Raw genomic sequence first — 14,979 nt, forward strand, 5'->3', positions numbered from 1 at the left:
CTATCTTATATATAATTTTAAGTTTCACGAATTTTTATGCATCAATATTTGCACGACATTGAATATATCTTTGATAATTTAAAGATTTTGTTTTTATATTCTTTCCCTGCGTATATGATGTCGCCCCCCAAGATTTCCCTATAATGTTGACCTCCCACAATATCCGATCTTGACGCAATGCTCGATCCTTCTGGCATAATGCCTGATCTTTGACATGATCCACTCCGAGCCAACATCCGATTCTCCTACTTCAATCGATTTGTCTTTCCATGATTGAAGTTAGTTGTATGTCATTTTTCTCAAACACCGATTAGATCATAAACTCATCAATTGATTTCATCATCAAAATTCGGGATTCAACAATCTTTTTAATTTTTGATGATAATAACCAATTGATGATGGAGTTTTAAATAAACTCCTCCATCTATATGTCATATCGAAATAAACTTTAAATTCAGAAAATGATAACCTACACTAATAGCCACTCCCCTGCATTAATGGCCAATGGAATGACTCCACTCCCCCACACCTTCCTTCTGGATGACCAAAGGAGAGATGACTCCCTGTCTGACTCAAAACGACTAAAAGGTCGGATAGGGAACACCATCCTAATCGCCCAACATTGAAGCCAACCTCAGAATGATGCGTCGGTAAGCCGCCTCCATTAATGGCCCCTGACGTGCAAGGTAGGGGGGACTCTCACTAATCCCCGTCCTCGTTGCCAGACACTTAGGTATAAAAATCGAGCCATGGGCCAAACAGGAATAAGCGGGTGAACACCACACTTTCCTAAACACTACTAACTTTCTCTTTTCCCATCCCTCTAACTTAAGCATCAGAGGAGTTATGTCAGGACATCCCCTGATGCTGACATGTTGTGTAGGATTCTCGATACGACAAAGAAAGTACTGCAAGATGACTCTCTCTCGAGCAAGATGTTCGTTCCCCCATACCTATTCGCTCCCTCCGTAGTCAGGAAGTTCTCGATGCCAGCTCTTTATACTCACGTTTCACATCAACTCTTTATAACAGTTTTCCATGTTAGCTCTCGACCTATACTTTCAACACTGAATCAAGCCAAGTTGACTCGATAGTCAACGGCCTCAATGTAATAATAACACTTAATAGATTATGTTGTTTGGCAAGGGGTACATTATCACATATTCTATGCATGTCAACGATTCCAGAATCATGTTCATCGAACTTCTCTTGGTGGTGCCATTTCTTTCTCCTCCAAGCATACTTCGGTATCTTTCGCTGTTGGGGTTTTCTTCCTCTTTCTGCTCCCTTCTCTTTCCCCACAGGACGCTGTAAAGGCCCCCAACCATGAGAATTCCACCAAGGACGCTGCAACAAGATGTCGTCGCCATTGCATGGCGGCCGGCAGTGAGTTGTGTTGCCAGAGCAGTTGCAGACAAATGCGTACCTCCCCAAATCGACGAAGACTCCGGGGAGGAAAGGCGAGAGCATCATGATGATGATCATCGTCAGTGGAGCTGATAGGGCCAAGAAAACAAGGCCTCGTCTCTGTATCGTCCATGACTGCAGGAAGAATGCGAGCCCGGTGACGACGACGCCCTGTCAAGCATCGTGTGTGTCAAGATTTGTGCTAGCTTAAGAACTCGTGGATGAACGCGTTGAGAGACGATCTAGTCATGTACGCAGTAGGCCACTGAGATGAGTCCCATGTCGAGGCTCAGCTTCCACCGCGAGAAGTCCCTTTCGATCGCCAGAGTGATGAAGAATGTTTGGATGGCGCTGAAGAGGCTTTGCAGAGTGGTGAACATGAGTTCTGAAGGATACTGCTTCAGCAATGGTTCCTGCGTCAAATTTAAGATCAGGTAAAGCACTCTGCGGAGAGAGAGAGAGAGAGAGAGAGCCACAGTGACCATGTCAGGTTGGAGACGATCATGAGGAAGGTCCCCAAGACCCATCTGCTGTAGGGATGAGGATGAACCCGAGCTTGATTCCCACCCGTAAGGACGTGATGGCGATTCAAGTGGTTCAAACGAGGTCCTCTGTAGAAAGCTATGGTCAAAGCGCCTGCAATGCACAGTCCTACTCCGCAGAGCTTCGCGATCCCTGAGTGCCTCTTTACCTTCACCTTCTCCATCCTGTTGTTGCAGATGAGACCAAGGGCACTACTCGTGTTCTCGCAATCATTATCATATGAAAATTCCTACCAACAACAAAGGAAATCTCATCTAAATATTACTGCTAAAATGAAGGTAGTCACCGGGATGGAATTTATTGCTGCAGATGCCAGAGCTGCTGAAGTGTAATCCAGAGCGACGGAGTACAAATATAGAGTCCCAGCAAGCCTGAGAGAAGGAAACAATGAACACAGATGAGTTTGAAACTTTGAACAGAATTGATTGAATTCGTTCCTCGGCTAATTGCTCACCCAACTAAAGCAAGCATGAACATCTTGAAGGCCAACCAGAATGACAGGGCTGGAGCTCTCTTCCTGTGATATAAATCGCACATTAAAAGCAAACAGTACAGCTCGGTGACAGCAAGAAGCATCACGAGGTATAGCCAACAAGCACCTTTCCACCACAAGCGCAACTGGCACCAAGAAAAGGGTGGCAATTAGTTGCCTGTAGAAGACAAAGACTGCGGTGTTCATGCCACCATCGAATGCCGCCTTGATGATGATCTGCATGCCTGCGTATATAACCCTTATCAGAAGGACAACCAGGCAAAGCTTCGTCTTCTCCATCACCGGAGTCCCTGCTAAAGCTTAAGTGAACTCGAATTTAACGAAAGAGAAGTGACAGAAACTAGAGATACAGTTCATGAAACGAGATCATGCTGCGACAGGCAAAAGGGTACGGTTTAGCTCACTCGGGGAAGTAGTTGTGCAGGGTGACCTGTAAGGTATTACATGCAGTGGCAACACTAACATACTACCACCTCTTTGGTGAGAAAGAAATGCATGTTAGAGACAGAGAGAGACGCTTCGTTAAGCACAGCTAAAGGGAGAATGGATTCTGATGCAGCATCACACAGAGTGATACTCCATTTTTCTACAGCAACACTGGTTTTGGTGCCGAAGTGCACTGAACCTGACATGGCCATTACTGAGAGCTGCTCCGGGGCGAGAAAGCAGAGATGCTAATCCCACTCAATTTAGTGGGATTAAATTGAGTTACTTTAAGATTATTATTACTATTTTTTTAATACTACCTCATTGATCTCTTGTCCTTATTTTCATGGTTTTGCAGATGAGTCGTGATATGATCAGTCTTAATTATCAGCATGATGTGATGGAATTATTATAATCTATGAAAAGATATCTCTGGGAGTAAAAAATAAAAAAAAACCCTTATCTCTGTAATTATTATTGAGTGAAAAAGTTTTATTTTATATGCTTCATATGGGAACATATCTGAGAATCATCGATAATTAAAAATAATAAAAAAATCAGATACAAAAAATATTCTCTTTAAATATTATATAAACATGACATATCCCGTTAATATTGAATGAGAAAATATTCTCTGTTACCATCTCTGGAGAGGGATTGATTGGACTTTCATGCATCAAATCCTGATTGACCAAAAATACCAACAACATCAAGTCAACCTACAGAAGAGTGGCTGGGCATGGCTTCCTGTTGTGACGTGCTCTCAGGGTCGAAGGCAAACCAAGCTAAACGGCCATCACGCAAGCATGTTGTCATAACATGCCAACCAGGACCGCATCAATGTGTCATTGAATGTCCTATACCTCAAGTTTGGTTGGGGCCTGTATTATTTAGGCTAATAGGCTCTGCCCAGCGGTGTCTGTCACATGGAAGACTTCTGCAGTTGTTTGTCCTCTAACCAATTTCGCCTTCCCATTCACACCATGTTCATTTTGTCCCCTCTCAAGTCAAAGGTATTCTAATAATTTGGTTCGGATCGTGTTCCTATATCTCTCTGTGGTCCAATTAAGAAGGGGAAGGGCAGAAGAAAAAGATTTGGAATGCTTCATGCATGCAATCACCCACAAGGAGTAAAGAACAAGCAATGCAGCTGAGCTGGATGCCCATGTGGGAATACGTTGCATGGCTTATCATCCCTCTGCATGCCACCAACACTTTTGACCTTGACAGAGTGGAGTTCAAGCTGTATTATGTCCTGCTGTCTTCGCTACCCATGACAAGTTGTCTGTCTTGGATGAAATGTCATCACCAAATAACCAATCATCGTCGTTTGGATTGTCCCACATTTCTCCCTCTCTCTGGTCAGATTCCCAAATATAATAATCATAATTTGCATGATTTGCAACCTACTTATTTGCAGCAATTACAATAGTTGATATGATAGTATTAAATATGTGTATCAACTCCCAACTCATGTAAATTAAAACATGGCAGGGAACAGTCTTTTGGTGTCTGATTTGGTATGGAATTGGAATCATATCTTCTTATATCAGACAAGGTTGTCAAGGATCCCGTGCCCGGAGAGCAACAGAAAACACCCAATCATAAGCCAAACCGTTGACGTCAGAACGGAACTGCATTGCGTCACCATCATGAGGCGAGCCGCGGAACCCTGCCTTGGCCGCGACAGGAAATCGCGCGGGACGGACAGAGGAGGCAGACACCTTTCCCGTGACCAATTCGACGCACGAGCGAGAGATTGGACCGGACTCGTTCCCGAGACCGATTCGACATACCGATGCCGTATAGACCGGACCCGGTCCATTCTCACAGACTTGCCTCCCCGCAAGACCACTCGTGTGCGTTCCCACTCGTTATCTCTGTCTCACTCCTTGGACGACTCTTATTTTTACCCCATCCCCATCAACCCCTTTCCCGAACCCAACTCCGTTTCCTTGCCCCCCAAGCTTCGAATTTTCCCCCGGTTCAATTCTCTGAGAAGTGTTTAAGAGGATTTGTTGTCGTCGTCGGTGGTGATCATGCCGACGATGGACTACCAGGGTTCGTCCCTCCCCTTTGCCTCCATCGGGCGTTCCATCCTCAGCATCCGCCGCGACCAGGTGCACACCGTTCACGCCGGCCGACACCATGACCCCGCCGCCATCGACCTCGATGATCTCGATGCCCTCCAGAAGCGCGTTGCCGACCTCTTCCTTGACCTCTCTTCCTCTGACGACGATCTGCTCTCCCTCGCCTGGGTCCGCAAGCTGCTCGACGGCTTCCTCGTCTGCCAGGAGGAGTTTCGCGGGATCCTCTTCGACTGCAGCCAGGGCCGGCGGGTGAACCTCTCCCGGCCCCCCCTTGACCGCCTCCTCTCCGACTACTTTGACCGCGCCGTCAAGGCCCTCGACGTCTGCAATGCCGTCCGCGACGGCATCGACCAGCTCCGTCGGTGGCGCCGGCACCTCGAGATCGCCCTCGCCGCTCTCAGCGGCGGCGGCCGGACCCTCGGCGAGGGCCAGCTCCGCCGCGCCCGCAAGGCCCTCACTGAACTCGCCATCCTCATGATCGACGAGAAGGAGGCCGGCGGCGGGTCCGTCCTGACCCTCCGCAATCGCTCCTTCGGCCGCGCCGGCAAGGAGCCGCCCCACCACCGCCGAGCCGGCAGCGGTGGGGCCGCCGTATCCTCCTCGGGGCACCACCGTTCCCTCTCTTGGAGCGTCTCCCGGTCGTGGTCCGCCGCGCGGCAGCTCCAAGCGATCGGAAACAATCTCACCCCTCCTAGGGGCAACGAGGTTACCGCCACCAACGGCCTCGCCGTCCCCGTCTTCACCATGAGCTCTGTGCTCTTCTTCGTGATGTGGGCGCTCGTGGCGGCGATCCCGTGTCAGGACCGCGGCCTCCAGACCCACTTCTGGGTTCCCCGGAACTTCTCCTGGGCCGCCTCCATCACATCGCTTCACGACCGAATCTTCGAGGAATCAAAAAGGAAGGAGAGGAAGAGCTCATGCGGGATGCTAAAGGAGATCCACCATATGGAGAAGTGCATCCGCCACCTGACAGAGTTGCTGGACCCGGTTGACTTCCCATGGACGGAGGGGAAGGAGACGGAGCTGAGGCAGGGGGTGGAAGAGCTAGCAGAGGTCTGCAACACCATGAAAGACGGCTTAGAACAACTGGAGCGCCAGGTGCGGGAGGTCTTCCTTAGGATGGTGAGGAGCCGAACGGAAGGCCTCGACTGCCTCAGCAAATCCCACCATCCCGAGTGAATTGTCACCGGGAAGTGCCAAATCCGCAGCTTTCGGCGATGCTGCGTCTACAAATCGATCCTCGAAGAAGGCAAGATTGAAGATAAGATGATGAACCAAGTGTCTTCTTCCGATGATAAAGCAGGAGGTGGTGAGTATTCTTTGCATTTAGGTTGTGTCATTGGTTGTGTAGAAACAATGGGGAGAAAGCAGCAGCTTGCTTGTTAGATTCTGTTCGAATATTTGTCATGTTCATCTTCAACAACAAGTCTCCTAATCGTGAAGTCCTCCAAATAGTAGCAAGCTGTGGGAATGACTTATCTTTTTGTATACTGTGTTTTTGTGTTTTCTTCTTGTTGATTACTCCTAATTTGTTCTTTCTATCTCTTTGTGCATTTCTGTTCACTGATATGTTTTTTATGATGACATGCATGTCTTCATTATAACATTTAGGAGATCTCCATGCTTTTGCTTAGCAAGCTTTCCTAGTATAACTCATCATAGCTGGGATGATGGGAGCAGTTCGTTGGAGGATTTTGGCTCTTCGTTTCTTTCGGTGTTGATGCTCAGCAAGCTGTCCTTTTGTTGGTGAGAATTGCTGGAGAAGTTTTCCTGTGTTTTCCCCTTCTCATGTACTCACATGATGGTGGTGGCATTTGTATTCCTGGCTATGCTGTTTCTGATGGCTGATAACAAAAAGTACATCATATTTAGATTACATGCTTGGATTTCTTTCATGGTTTAGGGAGCATCAAATGCAGTGGAGAAGAGGCACTCTCCATTGATTCAGATGATCTTTTTGTGTTACAGTGGCATCTGCTGAGATCCCGGTAACGGTGGAAGATGCCAAGATAAAATTTGACTTGGCCCATTACTTGATATTCCAAAGCTGCTTAGCCAGCAGTATGCTTGTGGACTTTTGTCATATATCTCTATCTGAGCTGCAAATTCACATGTCTACGTTGAAGAAACCGGAGGAAAGCTAAGGTGAGAAACGAGACTTTTAGTACTTTCCAACAGGTTGTTAGCTGTATGAACAGAGCCAATCATAAGCAAGTTGCAGGGAGAGCAGGCAGCAGAATGATGATGATGATGGACTTGTTCTTTAGCAGTAGTATATTATGCATCCATTTTTTCCTTTATTCTTTTTATCAAATGACAAGTTTCTCCTTAATCCAGGTCAACATTGGATGGCAAAAACTAGGTTTATTTGCATGTGCCAATATGCCCCAAGAATTGAATATATGACATTAGTGTAGGCAACCTGAATCCAAGTGTTTGTTTCTTTGGTGACATGCACAGAAGAACTAGTGTGAAAGATCAAGAAGAAGCAAAAGGCAATGTTCTATGTATGTAATTAGGGTTCTTTGGTTCTCTGCAAATGAATCATTTGTATATCTGCATATGTATTCCCATAAATTACAAAATATCATGACCAATTCACTATGTTCTTGGTATATAAATTGGACGATTGTGTTTAGATTTGTTAGTTCTGGTTTAATTATCGTTAACTATATTAAATTTTTTTAATATTTTCTTATATAATATTTGATACAGAGAATTGGTCATTTGACTAGAGATGCGATAGTATAAATCAAAGTATTTCTGTTACAAGAAAACTCTATGATTTTGAGACATTGAATACTTTGTACTTTAAGCAATACTAACTTAAGTTTAAGAGGGGTTTGATGGATCTGATACATCGATGACATCTTAAAAAATTAGGATATCTTAAAATTTGTTAGATGAGGTCTTGCATCGTGAAATCGATAATCATCATCAAAATAATGTCTTAAGGAAATGATGAACCTTAATTTTTTCGGTAGTGCCTCTCAAAATTTTATTGTGAGAGATTTTGAATAATCAATCTTCCGTAAATGAATATCTTATCTTAAATAAAAATATAAATGTAAAAAAAAATCTTATGATAATGATAATACTCATCTCATAAGAAATGTAAGATATGAAGACTAGATATGCAACTGTTAGGATCAAGAGCACTAAGAGGGGGGGGGGGTGAATTAGTGCAGCGAAAAACTTTCGACGGTTAAAACTGCGTTTGTACGATGAAATCGTTTCCGACGTAAAATTGTTTTCGGAAACTTAACTTGAAAGCGAGTTCGTAAAGGAGTGCAGCAAAAGTAATAAGGAAGTAAAGCACATATAGAGGTTTGCAGTAACGTAAGCAGCAAGAAGAAATGTAAACCAGAGAGCACTACAATTTTAGAGTAGTTCGGTAAATCTTGACCTACACCCACTTTTGGCTTCCTCCTCCGACGAGGTCACCGACGTCCACTAGAGGCCTTCTTTCAATAAGCGAAGACCAACCGTCCTTTTACAGTTTCACTCCTTTTGACGGGCTTAGGAGACAACCCTTATAGAATTTTCACTCCTCTCTTGAATGATCAAAACTTGGAAGAAAAGAGGGAGGAGAACTTTTACCTTATACAATACTTTTGAGCTCTAAAAATCACAGAATAAGATTGGATTTTTGGTGCCCTTTCATTCAGGAAAGGGTAGGGTTTATATAGGCCCCAAACTGGTTTGAATTTAGAACTAAAAAATGTCATATCCCGGATTTCTAGGGTCCTAGCTGTCACGAATGGTCGTCGCGCACCCGCAACAACTCCGTTCAACGAACCGTTCGTCGCTCACACCCGCATGTACAGCTGCTTGACAGCATGTTTTCTCATGGTTTTGGGTCATTTTGCTGTAAATATGTAAGTTCGAACAAGCTGCAGCATTGCAAAAGCGATCGCTCACTGAACCGAGCAAAACAGCCCCAAAACAGCCCAAAACGGCTCCGTTTTCACGTGCCGCGGGAGGTGAGCGGAGTGCTGCCTCTGCTCACCAAAATGTCAGCCATCTCAGCACCCAGGAACCCCCCGGGTGGCACATGGCTGGATGGGGCTTCGGTTATATACCGGGCATTGAACACTCTTTCGCAAGTTCGCACGTGACCTTTACGGGAACTTGGTTTTACGCCCGGGACCAGGTGAGCGGCTGTTTGTGGGCTTGTAGCTGTTCGTTCATCCTTGAAAGCCTTGTTTTCCTCCCTCTCCCTCTTTTCTCGTGTGCACACAAGGTGTTCGACGATTTGCTTGTAAAGCTTCCCTTTTCGCGAGACTTCGGGACTTGTCCGTTGCTCGTCCTTTCGATCTAACTTTCTTTCTCTTTTACAGGTCCTTCGGGACCTGCGAGAGGTTACAAAGTGGCTGATCCTTACGGAGCAAGATCGCAAGGGCGAAGCGCGACTTAGGCAACGCAAGCTAAGTTCGCGTCTTTGCCGCACGGGTGACCCGCGACTTTGGCAACGCACGCTAGCTTCGAGTCTTTGGCCGCAAGGGTGCCTCACGCCTTAGGCAATTCCAGCTAAGGTCGTGACATTGTGGTATCAGAGCGGGCAAGCTCTTCGATCGAACAGCGAACGAACTTCGCAACTTCGCCATGGCAAAGCATCGTGGCGAATCAAGCAAGACGGGGCAAGCCGGAACCTTGCCCCAAGCAGCCGCAGGTGGGCTGCATGTGCACACTCGCTCTCATGCTGTTGGAGCCGCTCACGAGGATCGCGGCAGTGAACAGGATGAGCGAGAAGTTGGCAACTCTCCGCGAGCGGAGGAAGCGCAATCTGGTGCGCTAACTGGGAAAAAGAGTCATAAGGAGAGACTCACGACGGCGGAAACCCGCCTGGATGTTCTGGAAGCGAGCATGGAGGAACTCTACCATGGCCAACAAAGGCTTGTTGGGGTAGAGAGCTCGCAAGAGGAAGCGGAGTCCAGGATCGACAAGGTCGAGGCCCTAGTCGACCGACTGTCTGATGACACCAAGGACTCCGTGCTGCACTTACAGGATGTTGTGGCGGAACTCACGGCAAAGGTGGCTATGCTCACAAGAACGCTAAATGCGGGAGGAGGCAACACCCGCGTTGCATCGCCACAAAACTTGAGGGCACCTGAGCCCCATGGATATGGAGGGGCTAGAGATGCCAAGGAGCTTGAGAACTTTTTGTTCGACATGGAGCAATACTTCCGAGCTACGAGGCCCGATTCTGAAGATACCAAAGTTTCTATAGCAACAATGTATCTGAACGGAGATGCGAAACTTTGGTGGCGAACTCGTTGGGAGGAGATCCAACAAGGTCGGTGTCGAGTCGACACATGGGAAGACTTGAAGCGGGAGTTGAGAACTCAGTTCCTACCGGAGAACACAGAGTTCATCGCAAGAAGGAAGTTGAGACAACTCCGCCAAAGCACCACCATCCGAGACTACGTGAAGCAATTTTCTGCGCTAATGCTGGACATACAGGACATGTCCGAGAAGGACAAGTTGTTCAGCTTCCTTGATGGTTTGAAACCATGGGCTCAACAAGAGCTGAATCGAAGGAATGTTACCGATGTGGTCGGGGCAATTGCAGCTGCAGAAAGGCTCACCGACTTTGTTTCCTCTGAAGACCCGGCGAGAAGGAAACAATCTTCAAGCAATCGCCCTCCAAAACATTCTCGAGGGAAGGAGCTCGGGGGCGAACAAAAGAAGAAGAGCTCCCACAAAGGGCCGAACCCTAAAGGCAAGGCCTCAAAACCTGGAGGATGCTTCTTGTGCGGAGGACCGCACATGGTAAGGGAGTGCCCACAGAAACAGGCACTCAATGCTTTGACGGCTTCCATCCACCCTCCCCGATCGGAAAAGGGCAAAGCTGTTGCTCTTAGTTCGAGCAGTTCAGAATCCAGCAGCGATGACGAAGAGTCGCAAGGACCCCGAATGGGAGCAATACGTTTGTTGAACGCTATGCGGGGTCAAGTGGGGGAGAACAACAAGACAAAGCAACAGAAAGCAGGAAGTGGTGAGTTGATGTACATAGACATCAAGCTGAATGGCCAAATGACCCGTGCAATGGTGGACACGGGCGCTACCCACAACTTCATAGCCGATCGTGAAGCACAGCGACTTGGGTTGATCTTGGAGAAGAGCCCAAGCCGAATGAAAGCGGTGAACTCGGAGGCCAGGCGAATCTCCGGGTTGGCGAAGGGTGTTCCTATCAAAATCGGGACTTGGTGCGGAAACACCAACATGATGGCCGTGCCACTGGACGACTTCCAAGTGATTCTTGGAATGGAATTTATGCACGCGGCGAAGTTGGTGCCGATGCCGTTCTTGAACTCCCTATGTATGATGGGAGATATCGGCCAGTTGGCTCATCAGACCCGGGTCGTGACATTTGGTATCAGACGTGGGTGGATGGACTATGTCATGCCCCCCCTGAATTATCGCATTCAGGAAGTGTGACCCTGTCTAAAAATCAATAAAATTATAATTGATCATCAATTCAATCCAGGATCCAATCTAACAATTTGAGGATACTAAGAATCATTCAAAAATCAATATTCACAATTCATAAACATGTACATTACATAAATCATAATCCACTTCACTTAGAGATTCACAAAATCCAAAGACAAGTCAACTAAACATCAACCACAACACAAATCCATAGTCATAGAAGTATATACAATCACAAAAAGATAATTATTTACCATGAGTTCTTATCCTTACACCTCTTAAACTTATCATTCCATACACATGAGTGGTCCTTTGACATTTTACAACACATAAGTATCAACAGATCCTTAACATTACATCAGAAGTAAAGTTTACTATACAACAAAAACCATCATCCAACAAAGATTAGCTTAAAAATCTTCTAGCCTTTCACTGCTTTAACCCAATTCTAGCTTTTCAGTGCGTGACAAGCTACCCTGAAAAATTTATATAGCAACGGGGTGAGCATAAAGAGCTCAGCAAGCGTTTAACATATCCATGGCGATAGGAGAAGTTCAAGCAAGCTTAGTATCAAGATACAAAAGTAGAAATACAAGTGTTCATTTGAAGTCATCTCTTTTGATATAAAATCACAAGGGTTTACCTCGTTCAAAAACAGGCATTAGACATAACAATAGGAGAAAGGAAATTAGAGCATTTCATTGGCAAAGGAAGCATTTAGGCATGTATCAAATGGCACATGAAGTATTTAGGTGCATATCCTAAGGTATAAGAGTGTTTGGGGGCATAATAATGACAAACGAAACACTTCAAAGTATAACAAGTGAACCGAATAATAAACACAAGCTTGTATGTCATTCTTGATGTAGCATGCATTCCATTTTTATCCAAAGCATAATATGAACTCATAAACAAAACTTTGGATATCATATCAATGAGCATAGATGACGCTGTGGGACCACATACATAATGTGATTCATCCATTTCTGGATGACCACCAAGCATAAGTCTCCCACGTCTGGGAGCTCCATCCACCCACGTCTGAGTGAAGTCAATGGGGCCGGCAGAGCAATCGCGGGCTCTAAGCATAACTCCCTTTACCATTTCTGGCAAAGGTTCATAATATCCCACAAGACACCAGAGTACAAAAGGGTAGTATGAACAATAACATTGACACATATCAGAAACACATGCGGAACAACGAAGATATGCATGTGCCTTATCAAACAAGGAAATGCAAACAAAGCATTACATAATAAATTTCAGTTATACAATAATTTCAGGATGAACAATACAAGAACTTCAAAGGACTAATATAAAGCTCAATTGAAGAAGAATTTAGAAGAAATCAATTTTCCAATAGGATGAAAATTGAATAGGCAAATCCCAACAAAGTTTTCAATTATGACAAGATTTGAATGGTATAGTTTCTGAATTGTTTGAGTGACCAAATATGCTCTAAATCACTAAAAATAGGTGTCATTGGAAAGCTGTATCAATCTATTTTCCGATGAACTCAGATTTATAATTTTTTGATTTCTTTACAGGAAGTTACACCAAATAGAGTAAAGGAAGGTCAGAAATGATCATCCCTGTTTTGCAGACTTGATAGAATCGATTTAAACAGAAGTTTTAGAAGGCAAACAAACTTCAAAATTTCCAACTAGGTGTCAAAAGAAAGATACATGAATCTAGTTTCCAAAGAACTAAGTTTTGCTTAGTTCAGAATTTTCTCTAGAGAGTTATGAGCAATTTAGTAACAGAAGGTTAGAAATTTCAGTCCCTATTTTGTAGAATCTATAGGGTTAATTGAAACAGAAGTCTTAGTAGGCATTTAAACTCCAAATCATTCAATCTTAGTGTCAAAATAAAGATATTTGAGTTTACTTTCAAATGGAATAGGTTTTGTCTAAATTAGAGTTTATTACAAAATGTTATGACCGAAACATTGAATAGAGGTCAGATTACCGAAAAATTTCAGATTCATGGATTTGTATCAAAAGGAAAGAACGGTTTGGTACTAAGCTGAAATCTTTTGCATTATGAAGAATTAAAAGGAAAACAAAGATTAGGAATTCTGTAGGAAGAGATTAGAACACTTGCCTTAAACAAATTTTATTCCCAAATGGGGGGAGTTGATGCAAAATCTCAATCAAATCTTCTTCTTCAATTCCTCTTCTTCTTCTTCTTCCCTTCTCTTCTCTTCTTAAACTCACGTTGGATGCAGCATCTGAAAGTTACATTTAGTTTCTCCTTTAATCTCTTACTTAATTACTTTTTGTTAACACAAAAGTTGCAAAGTTTCAAGGTGGCAAGCATGCATGAAAAGTGCTAGGTGTCATCCTTAGAGCAAACTTAGGTGGCACCATTAGGCTAGCTAGTGACACATGTCCACTAATTTTTTTTTTTTTTTATAACTTAAATCTGAAACTTTCATAAATCATATTAAACTTCTATTATAATATTATTTAATATAAAAAAAATTATTAAATAATCCTCATATTTACAAATAAGCATTTATTAAATTTTTAAAAATGGGGGATATTACACTTCTCGGATTTGTTCCCGTAGAATCTTCGACGACCGTCCGGACTTCCGTTGAACTCTTGAACCCCCAATGTGATCATGGTCTTGACTCCGATATAACTCCTACTGCGTGTCTTACTACCATCGTAGTTAATCCTGCATATGTAAAACAAACTTCGATCTAGACAATTAATACTAAGCATTAATCAAGTTGTTCGGCATGTCATTAGTCCCTCGATGCTTCGTCCGATTCTCCGGTGCATCGTCCTCTCCTACGGCTTATTGCCCAATCGGCCAGTTGACTCTGTAACTCCGATATCCTTGGCGCAATACCTGCTCTTCTTATCCCGATGCCCAAATCCACGGCCTGAAGCTTTCTGTCGATACGTCGATCGATCCACCGGCCCAACGTTCAATCTTCTAACATGTTCCTCTAGCCTAGCATGATTTTTTCTGCTTTAATTGTCTCATCTTGATCGAAGCATCCTACGTCACTCAAAACGTAGATTAAAACATAAACACAATTATCAATTGGTTTCATCATCAAAATATGAGATTCAACAACAACAAGCAGTGAAATCCCAATAGTTAAAATCGATTACATGTATATTATTGTAATAAAATATATAATATTATCCATTAATTTTAAATGAGATGATAGCGAGAATATGATTTCTCAACTATTCTAAACCTATTATTTATTATAACATAGTTTGAAACAAAAGAAAATATTTTCCATACTCGAGCCGAGTGGTCTCATTTGGTTTAGGAACCGATAAGAAATGATGAAATTGATCCGTAGATCCGATTTGTTCGATCCTTGATTTAGGTTGGACAGTATATTCTATATATACTCTCGAAATTGACATCTTAGTACATTCAATCTCATGGATGTTTATGTGGTCGTGTCGGATCAGCCTCAGGATAAGTAGAATTATAATGACCCGTAGAATTGTAAAAAATTCACCCTGCAATAATACCCCGTTGAATTAAAATAATTTCAGGGCATAAACGAGGAAAAAATGCAAAATGAGGCCAAGGTAAAAAACAAATGTTAAT

At 44.0% G+C, this 14,979-nt stretch overlaps 2 protein-coding genes across 7 annotated transcripts; one reads left to right on the forward strand and one right to left on the reverse strand.

The window, feature by feature from the left end:
* Positions 1–1,053: 1,053 nt before the first annotated feature.
* LOC135677741 (WAT1-related protein At5g64700-like) lies at positions 1,054–2,463 on the reverse strand. 4 transcript variants are annotated; one of them, XM_065190126.1, is made up of 5 exons: positions 2,405–2,463; positions 2,216–2,321; positions 1,890–2,114; positions 1,662–1,820; positions 1,054–1,578 (listed from the first exon to the last, which is right to left on the reverse strand). In XM_065190126.1, the coding sequence occupies exons 1-5, from the start codon at positions 2,425–2,427 to the stop codon at positions 1,054–1,056; spliced, it is 1,038 nt and encodes a 345-aa protein (XP_065046198.1). In that variant the 5' UTR covers positions 2,428–2,463. The 4 variants fall into 4 exon arrangements, with proteins under 4 accessions (XP_065046198.1, XP_065046199.1, XP_065046197.1 ...); XM_065190127.1 differs by having other exon boundaries at positions 1,054–1,308; positions 1,427–1,578; positions 1,662–2,114; XM_065190125.1 differs by having other exon boundaries at positions 1,662–2,114; positions 2,237–2,321.
* A 2,270-nt stretch (positions 2,464–4,733) lies between these two features.
* LOC135584488 (protein BYPASS1-LIKE-like) lies at positions 4,734–7,553 on the forward strand. Of its 3 annotated transcripts, XR_010514323.1 has the most exons (3): positions 4,734–6,268; positions 6,928–7,104; positions 7,297–7,553. XR_010514323.1 is itself a non-coding variant. In XM_065187796.1 (1 exon), the coding sequence occupies exon 1, from the start codon at positions 4,909–4,911 to the stop codon at positions 6,136–6,138; it is 1,230 nt and encodes a 409-aa protein (XP_065043868.1). In that variant the 5' UTR covers positions 4,734–4,908; the 3' UTR covers positions 6,139–6,500. The 3 variants fall into 3 exon arrangements, 1 of the variants encoding a protein (XP_065043868.1); XR_010514324.1 differs by lacking the exons at positions 6,928–7,104; positions 7,297–7,553 and adding an exon at positions 6,571–6,921; XM_065187796.1 differs by lacking the exons at positions 6,928–7,104; positions 7,297–7,553 and having other exon boundaries at positions 4,734–6,500.
* Positions 7,554–14,979: the final 7,426 nt, after the last annotated feature.

Source organism: Musa acuminata, chromosome BXJ1-6 (genome assembly GCF_036884655.1).
Source record: "Musa acuminata AAA Group cultivar baxijiao chromosome BXJ1-6, Cavendish_Baxijiao_AAA, whole genome shotgun sequence".
NCBI classification, from domain to species: Eukaryota; Viridiplantae; Streptophyta; class Magnoliopsida; order Zingiberales; family Musaceae; genus Musa; species Musa acuminata.